The sequence below is a fragment of the Dendrobates tinctorius genome, unplaced genomic scaffold (genome assembly GCF_039654945.1).
Source record: "Dendrobates tinctorius isolate UK_male_01 unplaced genomic scaffold, ASM3965494v1 ptg000011l, whole genome shotgun sequence".
NCBI lineage: Eukaryota > Metazoa > Chordata > Amphibia > Anura > Dendrobatidae > Dendrobates > Dendrobates tinctorius.
In genome coordinates, this window is record NW_027361679.1 from 97,913,807 (window position 1) to 97,928,910 (window position 15,104).

At 47.8% G+C, this 15,104-nt stretch overlaps 1 protein-coding gene across 8 annotated transcripts in view; it reads right to left on the reverse strand.

The window, feature by feature from the left end:
- The window catches only part of SPPL2B (signal peptide peptidase like 2B), a 140,134-nt gene that overhangs the window by 117,691 nt on the left and 7,339 nt on the right, over nt 1-15,104 (reverse strand). For 3 of the 8 annotated variants that reach the window (XM_073545133.1, XM_073545178.1, XM_073545171.1), the window contains exon 1: nt 12,575-12,767. The exons of 4 other annotated variants lie outside the window; for them this stretch is intronic. In XM_073545133.1, coding sequence (XP_073401234.1) covers nt 12,575-12,622 — 48 coding nt within the window. In that variant the 5' untranslated portion in view covers nt 12,623-12,767. Of the gene's footprint in view, nt 1-12,574; nt 12,769-15,104 lie in introns of those variants that run through there. One more of the 8 variants, XM_073545140.1, reaches the window with a different exon arrangement.

Here is a 15,104-nt window from a genome sequence, read left to right on the forward strand (position 1 = left end):
GTGTCTATGGTACCTGTGAAAACTGTCACCACACGTACCGGCGACACGGACGTGTGAAAGAGCCCTTAAACTAATTTCACAATCAGTTTTTTGAGCAGTTAAAAAAAAAGCAGCTTTTTACAGTGGAAAACAGTTCAGGAACAGCTCCTTTATTGAGTAAATATTTTTTCCAGATATGGTTTTAAAGAGGTTTAGAAAAAATTTTCTTGAAGTGTTCTTTGCAGACTTTTGACACCACGTAATTTGGAGCGGATTCCATCAGGATTTGGTTCAAAAAAGGGACATGCACTTTTTATTCTTTCAGGGCATTATTTAAAACCTCTTCATTTTGAAAGAGAATGATCAGTCCTACTATTCCAGCCAGCCATGTTGGACTTAGCAGCCATCTTGGACCAATTTTAAGCCAACTAACTGTACAGCTAATGAAATGCAGTTCTGTGAGCTTTAGCCAGAATGGAGACATAGAATGACATAAGGGCCATTCGCAGGTATGGATAGCGTACAAAAAGGTTAAATGGAACAGCTGTAGGTGTAACAACACTGCTGGCATCGCTGCATGGCCTCTCATCCCCCACACACCAACTTACTCACTGCTCCAGGCCTTGCTGTGATTTCTGTCTGCTGACAGCTCCATGCTCTGTGCCGCTTGTCTCCTATCTGTGTATGTTTCCTGGTTGTGTGCATAGGAGGGCGACGCCAGAACTCTCTGGTTCTTATAGAGTCAGGGTGCACCAGTCTAATGTGTCCCTGACCAATTACCATGAGCCCTAAAGTATTTAGGGCAGCTCCACCCAGTGGAACCTTGCCTGTGCGATGTGTTAACTCAGTTAGTGTCTTGCTACTGAGCTGCCAGGTCTTGCTTTGTGTTCCTCCTTCACTGGAGGCATTACTCCTAGCTTTGCTTGCTACTTCTCTGTCTGCCATCCAGGGGGCAGAACATCCTGGTCTCTGTCTTTGTTCTTGCCTTGCTTTGTACCTGCGTATACTCTGGTCCATGTGTCCTTGGCCCTGTCTCGTACTGTTGCCCTGTCTGAACTCTGTCCTACCTTTGTCTGTCTCCTTGTCTTTGGCTTCTTTCCCTTATTTGTCTTTCCATGTGTCCTCCCTGTCTGCTTGTGTTCCGCAGTCATGCAGCTCTGTTCATGCTCCGCTCTCTTGCAACTCTGCCTGCTCTGTACTCTTTAGGCTCTGCCTTTGCGCCGTACTCTTGCGGTTCTGCTTGATTCTGCTGCTGCCGAACCTCTTGCTGCTCTGCTACTCTTCTCCGCAGTCTTGCGGCTCTGCTCATGCTCCGCTCTCTTGCGACGCTGCCTGCCCTGTACTCTTTAGGCTCTGCTTGTGCTCCATACTCTTGCGGTTCTGCTTGGTTCTGCTGCTGCAGAACCTCTCGCTGCTCCACAACTCTTCTCTGCAGCCTTGTGGTTCTCCCCGTGTGAACAGGTCCAAACCTGTTCCGTTATACTCCACTCTTTCTTGGCAGTACACGTACCTGCTCCTCCTGTGTGAACAGGTCCAAACCTGTTCCGTCATACTTCACTCTTTCCCATCTGTACCAGTAGTAGCACCCACTGTGTGAACAGGTCTCTACCTGTTCCTTCATACACCACACCTGTCTGGCCGTGTCTCAGCTGTGCCAGCCTGCCCTGTGTCCCAAGCCGTGCCTGCTTGCTCTGAGTCTCAGCCGTACCCACCTGCCAGTGTCTCAGACGTGCCAATGTCTCAGCCATACCTGCCTGCTCATGTCTCAGCCGTACCCACCTGCCAGTGTCTCAGACGTGCCAATGTCTCAGCCATACCTGCCTGCTCATGTCTCTGCCGTGCCTGCCTGCCAGGGCTGTGGAGTCGGAGTCGGTATAAAATGGACCGACTCCTAAAATATATAATAAATTGGGTACAGTAATTCAATGCAGAATATGCTGAATATTTTTTCATAGGAATTTGGGAAAGTTATGAAATGTCCTATAAATGGCTGTGCTATTCCTGATCTAAGGCTACATTCACACCAGGGCTGTGGAGTCGGAGTCGGAGTCGTAGCTCATTTTGGTGGAGTCGGAGTTGGAGTCGGTATAAAATGGACCGACTCCGACTCCTAAAATATATAATAAATTGGGTACAGTAGTTCAATGCAGGATGTGCTGAATATTTTTTCATAGGAGTTTGGGAAAGTTATGAAATGTCCTATAAATGGCTGTTCTATTCCTGATCTAAGGCTACATTAACACAGCGTTTTTCCTGTGTTTTTTGAGGATACGTTTTTCAGCTGCAAAAGCTGATCATCTTTTTAAAAAACTGCATCACCTGAAAGGTTTTTGAGCTCATAGATAATGTTTTCAATAGCAAAAGCAGATTAGAAATCTGCTCTATCTATCCATTTATCCATATCTGTCTATCCATATCGTATCTGTACCAAAAAGAATGAAAACCGGGTAGTACACCAATATATATTCTGTTCTATCTAAATATCTTGATTATTGGATCATAAAAATGATTAAATGTCTGAGGTTCACATTGTACTACAATAAATTTTTCACTTAAATATAAGCAATATGTGTGGGAGTCGGAGTCGTGGAGTCGGAGTCGGAGTTGGAGTCGGAGTCGGTGTAAGGGAAATTGAGGAGTCGGAGTCGCAGGTTTGGCTTACCGACTCCACAGCCCTGATTCACACACAGCGTTTTTCCTGCGTTTTTTTGAGGATACGTTTTTCAGTTGCAAAAGCAGATCAGCATTTTAAAACCGCATCACCTGAAAGGTTTTTGAGCTCATAGATAATGTTTTCAATTTCAAAAGCAGATTAGAAATCTGCTCTATATATCCATTTATCCATATCTGTCTATCCATATCATATCTGTACCAAAAAGAATGAAAGCCGGATAGCACACAGACTAACACTCCTTTTTAGCACCAGTCAGGTACACCTCATAGCTGCCCAAAAGGACGCCCAGGACAGGCATTGCTCGTCTTCAGTAACACATCAACATCAATTGATAGTTGGAATAAATAGACTGCATTCACCACCACATCTTCTTAAGGTGCAGGCTTTATTTTCAAGTGTAGGGGTGTGCAGTATGAGGTTCTGCAGCAGCTGAGGTGTGCAATATGAAATTCTTCGGAATAGTACGAGATTCTGCCCCCCCCCCCCCAGGTTTGATCCTGGCTACGCCAATAGTGTGAATGTAGCCTGAGGATCTAGGCTTTATCTTAGCCGAGATAAGTCATAGTGTGTGTGTATATATATATATATATACACACACACATATACATATACATATACACACACACACACACACACACACACACACACACGAACACAGTACAGACCAAAAGTTTGGACACACCTCAATTAAAGCGTTTTCTTTATTTTCATGACTATGAAAATTGTAGATTCACTCTGAAGGCATGAAAACTATGAATTAACACATGTGGAATTATAAAATTAACAAAAAAGTGTGAAACAACTGAAAATACTGTATGTCTTATATTCTAGGTTCTTCAAAGTAGCCACCTTTTGCTTTGATTTCTGCTTTGCACACTCTTGGCATTCTCTTGATGAGTTTCAAGAGGTAGTCACCGGAAATGGTTTTCACTTCACAGGTGTGCCCTGTCAGGTTTAATGAGTGGGATTTCTTGCCTTATAAATGAGGTTGGGACCATCAGTTGTGTTGTGCAGAAGTCTGGTGGATATACAGGTGATAGTCCTACTGAATAGACTGTTAGAATTTGTATTATGGCAAGAAAAAAGCAGCTGAGTAAAGAAAAACGAGTGGCCATCATTACTTTAAGAAATGAAGGTTAGTCAGTCAAAAAAAATTGGGAAAACTTTGAAAGTGTCCCCAAGTGCATTGGCAAAAACCATCAAGCGCTACAAAGAAACTGGCTCACATGAGGACCGCCCCAGGAAAGGAAGACCAAGAGTCACCTCTGCTGCGAAGGATAAGTTCATCCTAGTCACCAGCCTCAGAAATCGCAGGTTAACAGCAGCTCAGAATAGAGACCAGGTCAATGCCACACAGAGTTCTAGCAGCACACACATCTCTACAACAACTGTTAAGAGGAGACTTTGTGCAGCAGGCCTTCATAGGAAAAATAGCTGCTAGGAAACCACTGCTAAGGACAGGCAACAAGCAGAAGAGACTTGTTTGGGCTAGAGAACACAAGGAATGGACATTAGACCAGTGGAAATCAGTGCTTTGGTCTGATGAGTCCAAATTTGAGATCTTTGGTTCCAACCACCATGTCTTTGTGCGACACAGAAAAGGTGAACGGATGGACTCTACATGCCTGGTTCCCACCGTGAAGCATGGAGGAGGAGGGGTGATGGTGTGGGGTGCTTTGCTGGTGACACTGTTGGGGATTTATTCAAAATTGAAGGCATACTGAACCAGCATGGCTACCACAGCATCTTGCAGCGGCATGGTATTCCATCCGTTTTGTGTTTAGCTGGACCATCATTTATTTTTCAACAGGACAATGGCCTCAAACACACCTCCAGGCTGTGTAAGGGCTATTTGACCAAGAAGGAGAGTGATGGGGTGCTACGCCAGATGACCTGGCCTCCACAGTCACCAGACCTGAACCCAATCGAGATGGTTTGGGGTGAGCTGGACCACAGAGTGAAGGCAAAAGGGCCAACAAGTGCTAAGCATCTCTGGGAACTCCTTCAAGATTGTTGGAAGACCATTTCCGGTGACTACCTCTTGAAGCTCATCAAGAGAATGCCAAGAGTGTGCAAAGCAGTAATCAAAGCAAAAGGTGGCTACTTTGAAGAATCTAGAATATAAGACATATTTTCAGTTGTTTCACACTTTAATTATATAATTCCACATGTGTTAATTCATTGTTTTGATGCCTTCAGAATGAATCTACCATTTTCATAGTCATGAAAATAAAGAAAACTCTTTGAATGAGAAGGTGTGTCCAAACTTTGGTCTGTACCGTATACATGTATACAGTGTACTACATATTTACAATTTATTAGGTTTTTGTGTTCTAAAGTTGTATTCCAATAAATAGACATTATGTTCTAAATATCTTGATTATTGGATCATAGAAATGATTAAATGTCTGATGTTCACATTGTACTACAATAAATTTTTCACTTAAATATAAGCAATATATGTGGGAGTCGGAGTCGTGGAGTCGGTGTAAGGGAAATTGAGGAGTCGGAGACGCAGGTTTGGCTTACCGACTCCACAGCCCTGCTGCCTGCCAGTGTCTCAGCCGTGCCACCGTCTCCCCAAGTGGGATCAGCAGCCACAGCCATACACCACTCTGGAGTGGCACCTCGCAGCTGCCTGCCGCACAAGCCTGACCACACCATCAGAGGCTCCAGTGAAAACCAAGGCAGCTGTCCTAGTCACGCCCCTTCCAGAGTAGTCTGGTTTGTGGCACAGTGGGACCACAACCCCCTGGCTCATGCCCACCAGTCAGGGCATGAGCGTGACAGTAGGGCAATGTGATCGTAAATAAGTGGCAGTATATGGTAGTACATAGTGTATCTGTCATAGTGATATAGAAATCAGAACAATACAGTTGTCAAAATGTGAAGAGTTATGTCACTAGGCTAACAGTAGAGATGTGAGTAAAGACATTAGCTAAAAGGAACATGGAGATGGATTGTAATACAGTTTGGGGTAATATTCATTAATGTTGTCATGCTGAGTTGTATGCTTTGTTCTAAAATACACGTCTCTCTCTGCCGTATGAGGTTATCATGTAAACGCCCTTTGCCACAATGTGCAGCTTTCTTTGTCTAAATCAGAGATCTCAAACACGCACATGCGGCCCCTGAGGAAGGCATCTGCGGCCCACTGTGTATCACGTGTCTCACTCCCTGAGACAGGTGGAAGGCGCGCATTCAGGAGCGCGCAATGGCTGTTCTGTGTGCACAGGACCTGGGATGAGGTCACAGGAGGGGAGGAGTCAGGGGTCACATGATCAGGGGCCTCAGTGTATGCAGGACTCTGCTGTCTGTGCTGGTTGTCATGGTGCTGAAAGAAGGTAAGTTTGTGTGTGGGGTCAGGAGCCGTGTGTGGACGAGGTGGGCGGAGAGGAGCCGTGTGTGGACGAGGTGGGCGGAGAGGAGTCAACAGTGTGATGCAGCAGCAAAAAAGGCAAATGCAATTCTAGGATGTATTAACAGAAGCATACAGTCTAGATCACGTGAAGTCATTATTTCCCTCTACTCCTCTTTGGTCAGACCTCATCTGGAATATTGTGTCCAGTTTTGGGCGCCACATTTTAAAAAAGACATCAACAAACTGGAGCAAGTTCAGAAAAGAGCGACCAGAATGGTGACCGGTCTGCAAACCCTGTCTTATGAGGAAAGGTTGCAGGATTTGGGAATGTTTAGTTTGCAAAAGAGAAGACTGAGAGGAGACTTAATAGCTGTCTACAAATATCTCAAGGGCTGTCACATTGTAGAAGGATCAACTTTATTCTCATTTGCACAAGGAAAGACTAGAAGCAATGGGATGAAACTGAATGGGAGGAGACACAGAATAGATGTTAGAAAAAACTTTTTGACAGTTAGAGTGATCAATGAGTGGAACAGGCTGCCACGAGAAGTGGTGAGTTCTCCTTCAATGGAAGTCTTCAAACAGAGGCTGGACAGACATCTGACTGGGATGATTTAGCGAATCCTGCTTTGAGCAGGGGGTTGGACCAGATGGCCCAGGAGGTCCCTTCCAACTCTACAATTCTATGATTCTATGAGAGAGCGGTCATCACACTGGTAACTTTTACCCATTCATTTAAAACAAGTTCTGGAGGCAGAGTTCTCTTAGGGCTCTTTCACACGTCCTGATATTTCCAGTACCGGAAATATCAGTGTCCATGTGTGTAAAACTTCTGGCAAATGTGTGGCAACAGTATCACACAAACCGGCACCTAGGAAGCAGCGGTACATTTTGTGCTGTTCCCCTGGCGACGGGTGCTGAATCAGCTTATTCCTTAGTGGTTCTCAGCCTGGACGGTCGCATCTTGGCACCGTCCAGGTTGAAAACTATTTATCCCCAGACATTGATTACAGCGTGGTATAGAACGATGGAGAGATATGGTTGTTTTTTTATTTTACTACAGGAGACCATGGCTTCAATGGAATGGGCGTTAGGCGAGTATAAGGCCTGTTTCACACATCAGTTTTTGTTGTCAGGTAAAATCCGCTAAAATGGTGGACTACGGATCCGTTCCTGTACTGACCACAACGTAGAGAGAGAGAATTTTTTTCAGCCGCCAGAACAGGGTTAAATTTGCGGCCGAAGCAAATCCACCGGGCATGCGCAATGTAAAATGCGGATCCGGCCGCCTGAAAAAACATTGCATGGTCCGTCCAGACATGTCGGCGGACGCCAAAATTTTGGCGGATCCGCAAACAAACGGATCCAACGGATGGCCATCCGTCAAGATCCGCCGGTGATGCAACTCAATGGGAAAAAAAACGGATCCGCCAAGCAAAATCGCGGATCCGTTTTTTTTGCAAAACGGCGGATCTTGACTGATTTGAAAAAACTGATGTGTCAAACAGGCCTAACTGTGTATGTTATTTTTATTTCAAATAAAAGACTTTATACTTGCTGTGTGTTTATTTACAATACAACTATAAGATTAGTAATGGATAGGAGTTTTAGGGTATGTTCCCAAGGTCAGTAAATGCTGCGGGTTTGACACTGCGTACATCTGCAGCGTCAAACCCGCAGCGGCCAGATGTTACAGTATAGTGGATGGGATTTCATAAAATCCCATCTCCACTATGCCTTCAGAGACGCCTCCGACTTCCCTGCAAAAACAGAATGCGGCGCGTCTTTCCAGCCCGCAGCATGTCTATTTATGTTGCGGAGATGCTTAGTCTCCGCAGCGTAAATTTCTCATACACTATCATTAGATGCGGTAAAACCCTATTATCTTTATAGTCACATGTGTATTAAGTGCAGGAACACAGCATACTACGCATGTGAACTAATTTATAATTTAAATAATGTCTTACCTTGTGACACAGCCGGAAGTCCGCATCCACTGCAGTTCTCGCGATGAGCTGAGCTGACTGCGAGAACCGCCATGCATGTGACCACCGGGGTTATCTCTGATCACTAGGCAAGTTCTCACAGTCAGTTGACCGCTGGAGACAGAGTTATCTCCTGGGGTCATCTACAAGCTCCGCTATGTCTGGATGTCAGGCTGGATGGTAGCATAATGCCACTGTTCAGTCAAAGGACAGGTATGATATACTGTTGCTTTTTTTATTTTATTTCTCTTACAGGAAATCGAGCGCTTCAGTGGAATTAGGCGATGCAGTAAGTATGGTTTAATTGAGAATATTAAAGGAGTCTGTGTGATTATTTCAATTAAAGGACTTTATTCAACATGTAACTATAGGATTAAAAATAAAATAAATCTTTATTTTTATATAGCGCTAACATATTCCGCAGCGCTTTACAGTTTGCACACATCATCATCACTGTCCCCGATGGGGCTCACAATCTAAATTCCCTATCAGTATGTCTTTGGAATGTGGAAGGAAACCGGAGTACCCGGAGGAAACCCACGCAAACACGGGGAGAACATACAAACTCCTTGCAGATGTTGTCCTTGGTGGGATTCGAACCCAGGACCCCAGCGCTGCAAGGCTGCAGCGCTAACCACTGAGCCACCGTGCCGCCCTAATGGAGAGGTGTCTTATAGACACCTCTCCATTACTAAAGGCCCCGTCACACAGAGCGATCACGCTAGCGAGATCGCTACTGAGTCACAATTTTTGTGACACAACAGCGATCTCACCAGTGAGATCGCTGTGTGTGACAGCGATCAGCGACTGGCCCCCCTACCGGTATCGCTGATCGCTGCAGGAAAGGCCAGGACTTTTTTTTGGTCGCTAGTCTCCCGCAGGCCACCACGCATCGCTGCGTGTGACAGGCGGGAGACCAGTGATCTGCTGGTAACTAATGTACACATCGGGTATCCAAGGGACGTGCGTCCCTTAGATACCCGATGTGTACATTAGTTACCAGCGCGCTGATGCAGGGAGCTGGTAACTAACATACACATCGGGTATCTAGGGAAGCACGTCCCTTGGACACCCGCTGTGTACTTTAGTTACCAGCTCCCTGCATCAGCGCACTGGTTACTAACGTGCACAGCGACGCCGGGTGCTGGGCGTCGCTGTGCTGATCGCTGGTGAAGCTGTCTGTTTGACAGCTCACCAGCGATCACATAGCGATTCACCAGCGATCCTGACACATTGATATCGTTGTCAGGATCGCTGGTGAGTCGCTATGTGTGACTCCAGCCTAAGCCATGGGCTTGATGTCACCGGACAATACAAAGGTGACATCAACCGCATAAATATTTCCCACTTGACACTGCTACAGGGCAAGTGGGAAGAGCCGGGTAAAGTGCCATAATTGGTGCATCTTTGGATGCGCTAATTGTGGGGAGGCTGCAGGTTGCTATTTTTAGGCTGGTGAGGGCCAAAATCCATGGGCCTAGCTAGCCTGAGAATGCCAGGCCGCAGCTGTCTGCTTTTTCCTTGGCTGGTTAACAAAAATAGGGGGACCCCACGCTGATTTTTTTTGGAGGGGATCCCACTATTTTTGCTAATCATCCAAGAAAATACCAGGATGCAGCAGTCTGTTTATCAGGCTGGTAAGGTTCAAGGATATTGGATCCTTACCAGCCTGAAATACTAGTCCCAGTAGTCTGCTTTACTCTGGCTGGTTAACAAATATAGGGGGCCCCACGCCATTTTTTTTTTTTTACTTATTTATTAAAAAGAAGGGGACCTCTCTGTGCTTTCCTCCACTTCCTGTGTCGTGTCCATGCAGCTGTGTCACAAGATTCACCATTATGTAAATTAGTACACATGCATAGTAAGCTACGTTCCCGCACTTAATACACATGTAACTAGGAAGATAAAGCGGTTTTACCGTATCTAATGAAAGTCTATGGGTAATTGACGGAGCGTCTCTGCTACATAAATTGACATGCTGCGGTCTGGAAAGACGCACCACATATCCGTCTCTGCGTGCGAGCCACAGGCATCGGTGCACCCAAAGCGTTTACTGACCGTGGGAACATACCCCAATATATCTGCACACAGGAAATCACTTTTTTTTTCCTTCCTAGAAGCCAACTTTCAATTAGCTTTATTTACAGTGACAAAAAACGCATGCAATGTAAAAAACGCATCAAAAACGCAGGTGACCTGCCAGTGACCTCAGATGCAGAGTTGGTGCAGATTTCATCTGTGTCAAATCCTGAGCCATTCCTGACCATGGGAACATACCCTTATAGATGCCTTTCCATTACTAAGTCGTGGGCTTGATGTCACCTGACAATACAAAGGTGATATCAGCTCCACAGATATGAACCCCACTTGCCGGCAAAGCGCCAGAATTAGCGCATCAAATTGATGCACCTTTTCTGGGCGGCTGTGGGCTGCTATTTTTAGGCTGGGGGGGCCAATATCCATGGCCCCTTACCAGCCTAAGAATACCAACCCCTAGCTGGCTGCTTGAGCAAGGCTGGTTGCTGAAAGTGGTGGGTAGCCCACGCCGTTTATTTCAACTATTTAAATAATTTTCAGAAGCGCAAGGGACCCCCCATGATGGATTTTTCAACAACAAGACACCTGATATGAAGCATACAGGTATCACTAATCAGCAGTCTATAACATGTATGCCCAGATTATTAGTTTAGACAGGTCAAATGTCGTGATAGATTCCCTTTAAACACGGATAGCACACAGATATCATCCCTATGCTGTGTTTTTTACAGACCCATAGACTTGCATAGGCCCTTGTCATCTGTTTAGCCAGAAAAAAATGGACATGTGCATTATAGCACCATAGGGTATAATAGGTATGTGTAACAGTGAAAAAACAAACCACACGTATTGAAAATACGCATGTGTGACGAGGCCTTAGGGCCCCGTCACACATAGCGATCTCACCAGCGAGATTGCTGTGTGTGACAGCGATCAGCGACCGGCCCCCCTGCCGGTATCGCTGATCGCTCTTAGAAAGCCCTGGACATTTCTTTGATCGCTGGTCTCCCGCTGGCCAGCACGCATCGCTGCGTGTGACAGGCGGGAGACCAGCGATCAGCTGGTAACTAAGGTAAATGCAGGGTTTCTAAGCACCGGGCGGTGCTTAGAAACCCAATGTGTACCTTAGTTACCAGCACACTGATGCAGGGAGCTGGTAACTAAGGTACACATCGGGTTTCTAAGTCACGCACGTCCCTTAGAAACCCGATGTGTACCTTAGTTACCACCTCCCTGCATCAGCGCGCTGGTAACTAAAGTACACAGCAACGCCAGGCGCTCGGCGTCGCTGATCGCTGGTGAAGCTGTCTGTTTGACAGCTCACCAGCGATCATGTAGTGACTCACCAGCGATCCTGACACGTTGATATCGTTGTCGGGATCGCTGGTGAGTCGCTATGTGTGACGGGGCCCTTCTGAAGGTTCTATTTAGAAGACCCACGGCCAGCATATGGCCATAGAACATGGCAGTCTGAACTGACCCTAAAGGCCCCGTCTCACATAGCGAGATCGCTAATGCGTTGCCGATTTTGCGACGCAACAGCGATCTCGCTACATGTGACACATAGCGGCGACTGGATATCGCTGATTGTGCAGGAATGTCCTGGGACACTTTTTCGTCGTCGGCGTCCCGCTGGCCAGCATGCATCGCTGTGTTTTATCGCTGGATAGTTCCTGAGTCTCTGAAGACATCTGCCTGTTTGGCAGCTCACTAGCGATCATTTAGCGACGCACCAGCAAACCTTACAGGTTGTATTGTTGTCTGGATCGCTGGTGCATCGGGACCCTAAGGCTGCTTTCCCACATATGTGTGAAGTGTCGGTGGGCTGTCCTATTTTTGCTCACTCAGCACACAGGCTCACAGAGTATGTCCTATTCTGTGCCTCCAAGTGATAGCAGAATGGGACACGATCTGAGTGTCACAGATCTCATTCTCGGGTCTGTCATCGTACAGATGTGTGAATAGGTGAGTGGGTATACTTGGACGACCCATGAGGATGTGTGAATGCTATCCTTGCAGATGCTCAGCTGCAATAACCAAGATTTAACCCTCTCTATTCTCACTGCGTGACCCAGAATCTGCTTTCAGTTGCTGACTTCAGTGCCAACTATGGATTTTCATACGTTTCTCTGAGGCAAAAAACTGAGTGATTTTCTAGAAGGTGGATCAGTCCAGGTGAAAATCTGGTGGGATAAGTCATGGGGAGTTGTGGCTGACTGTACGGTGGGCCCCGTGCCCTGGCTATGCTATGGCTCTCCGGTGACAGGTCTCCCTTGCGGGCTGTATTACATGGCACAGTGGCATTTGAAAAAGGAGATGTGCAGACTTTACCTCGGGGTGAGCCAAATCTCGCATTTACTGGCCTGTCTGTCCTTCAGCACTGGCATAGAATACAGAGTATGTGGCATATACATCACTGCAGCCACCCGAGTCACCAGTCTGCATTGTGACTGCATGGCACTGGCACAGAACAGATGATGAGTAATAGGATGGCATGGAGGCTGCCACTACATGATGACAAAGAACAGCGACGCTCACCTGGGTGACTATGGCTGCCCACGACAGGACGAAAATGGGGGTCTTCATGTCTCGCTGCTGCCCGAGTCCCCGACCTGGGAGGACAGACACCGAACCAAGAGCACTGCCAGTCAGCTGGTACTCAGCGCCATGCTGTGCACATGCGCAGTGGGCGAATGCCGTGTGAGCCCGCCCTCTCCGCGTTCCAGCTGGCCACACATCTCCCTCAGAGGAGTGAGGGGGAGGGCTCCTCCGGAGCCGTGACGTCATTACCCCAGGGCTGAGGCCGCCGGGATGCTGGACGAGCGCGCGTCCTCGGCAGCACATGTCCTGTACAACCTGCTGCCGAGCACTATACACAGCACTGCCCAGGCTCTTCTCATAGAAAGCACGGCTGCTTCTTCTGAGAAAAACAAACTCGGAAAGTAATATGTGTCCTGGAAAATTCTCAGGAAACAAGCTTCCCTCCAAAAAAAGAAATGTGAGGAAAAAAATCAATAAAGAAAATGGAATAGAGTGACGCTGGTGTGAAATATTGGATTCCAGTCAGCAGGAACAAATGTGTGAGTGTAAGATAGGTTATTATCACTGTCAGATCGGTGGGTCCCTGCGATCACCAAAAATCTGTACACGGGCAAACGACCGCTATGGGTAAAAGTCTGTGCGACTGATTAGTGTGTGAACGGGCCCTTATTCACTGGGATGGAAGGTGCAGTACCTGGGAGCCATCACTAGGCGGTGTAAGGAGCCGAGGTGGGGTAGTGAGATGGAAGGTGCAGTACCTGGGAGTCATCACTAGGCGGTATAACGAGCGGATTTGGGGTAATGGGATGGAAGGTGCAGTACCTGGGAGTCATCACTAGGTGGTGTAAGAAGCCGAGGTGGGGTAATGGGATGGAAGTTGCAGTACCTGGGAGCCATCACTAGGCGGTGTAAGGAGCCGAGGTGGGGTAATGGGATGGAAGGTGCAGTACCTGGGAGCCATCACTAGGCGGTGTAAGGAGCCGAGGTGGGGTAATGGGATGGAAGGTGTAGTACCTGGGAGCCATCACTAGGCGGTGTAAGGAGCCGAGGTGGGGTAATGGGATGGAAGGTGCAGTACCTGGGAGTCATCACTAGGTGGTGTAAGGAGCAGAGGTGGGGTAATGGGATGGAAGGTGCAGTACCTGGGAGCCATCACTAGGCGGTGTAAGGAGCCAAGGTGGGGTAATGGGATGGAAGGTGCAGTACCTGGGAGCCATCACTAGGCGGTGTAAAAAGCGGAGGTGGGGTAATGGGATGGAAGGTGCAGTACCTGGGAGTCATCACTAGGTGGTGTAAGGAGCCGAGGTGGGGTAATGGGATGGAAGGTGCAGTACCTGGGAGCCATCACTAGGCGGTGTAAGGAGCCGAGGTGGGGTAATGGGATGGAAGGTGCAGTACCTGGGAGCCATCACTAGGCGGTGTAAGGAGCCGAGGTGGGGTAATGGGATGGAAGGTGCAGTACCTGGGAGCCATCACTAGGCGGTGTAAGGAGCCGAGGTGGGGTAATGGGATGGAAGGTGCAGTACCTGGGAGTCATCACTAGGTGGTGTAAGGAGCAGAGGTGGGGTAATGGGATGGAAGGTGCAGTACCTGGGAGCCATCACTAGGCGGTGTAAGGAGCCGAGGTGGGGTAATGGGATGGAAGGTGCAGTACCTGGGAGCCATCACTAGGCGGTGTAAAAAGCGGAGGTGGGGTAATGGGATGGAAGGTGCAGTACCTGGGAGCCATCACTAGGCGGTGTAAGGAGCCGAGGTGGGGTAATGGGATGGAAGGTGCAGCATCTGAGAGCCATCACTAGGCGGTGTAAGGTGCCGAGGTGGGGTAATGGGAAGGTGCAGTACCTGGGAGCCATCACTAGGCGGTATAACAAGCGGAGGTGGGGTAATGAGAAGGTGCAGTACCTGGGAGCCATCACTAGACGGTATAACGAGCGGATTTGGGGTAAAGGGATGGAAGGTGCAGTACCTGGGAGCCATCACTAGGCGGTATAACGAGCAGAGGTGGGGTAATGGGAAGGTGCAGTACCTGGGAGCCATCACTAGGCGGTATAACGAGCGGAGTTGTGGTAATGGGATGGAAGGTGCAGTACCTGGGAGCCATCACTAGGCGGTATAACGAGCAGAGGTGGGGTAATGGGAAGGTGCAGTACCTGGGAGCCATCACTAGGTGGTATAACGAGCGGAGGTGGGGTAATGAGAAGGTGCAGTACCTGGGAGCCATCACTAGACGGTATAGCCTCCAAGATAGCTTGGCCGTGCTGGAAACATTCAGTACCACATGGGCGCTGCCCATCAACCAAAAGAAGACCAAAGTCATGGTGTTTCAAAAGAGGAGTTCTAAAGAAACCTCCACTTCCTCCCTCACACTAAATGGTGCCACGCTAGAGAAGACAAGCAGCTGTACCTACCTCGGTCTGGAGCTAAGCCAAACCGGGAGCCTCAAGCAAGCAGCAGAGACCCTGAAAGGGAAAGCATGCAGAACCTTCTATGCCATCAGAAGACAAATGTACCACCTCAAACCATCGGT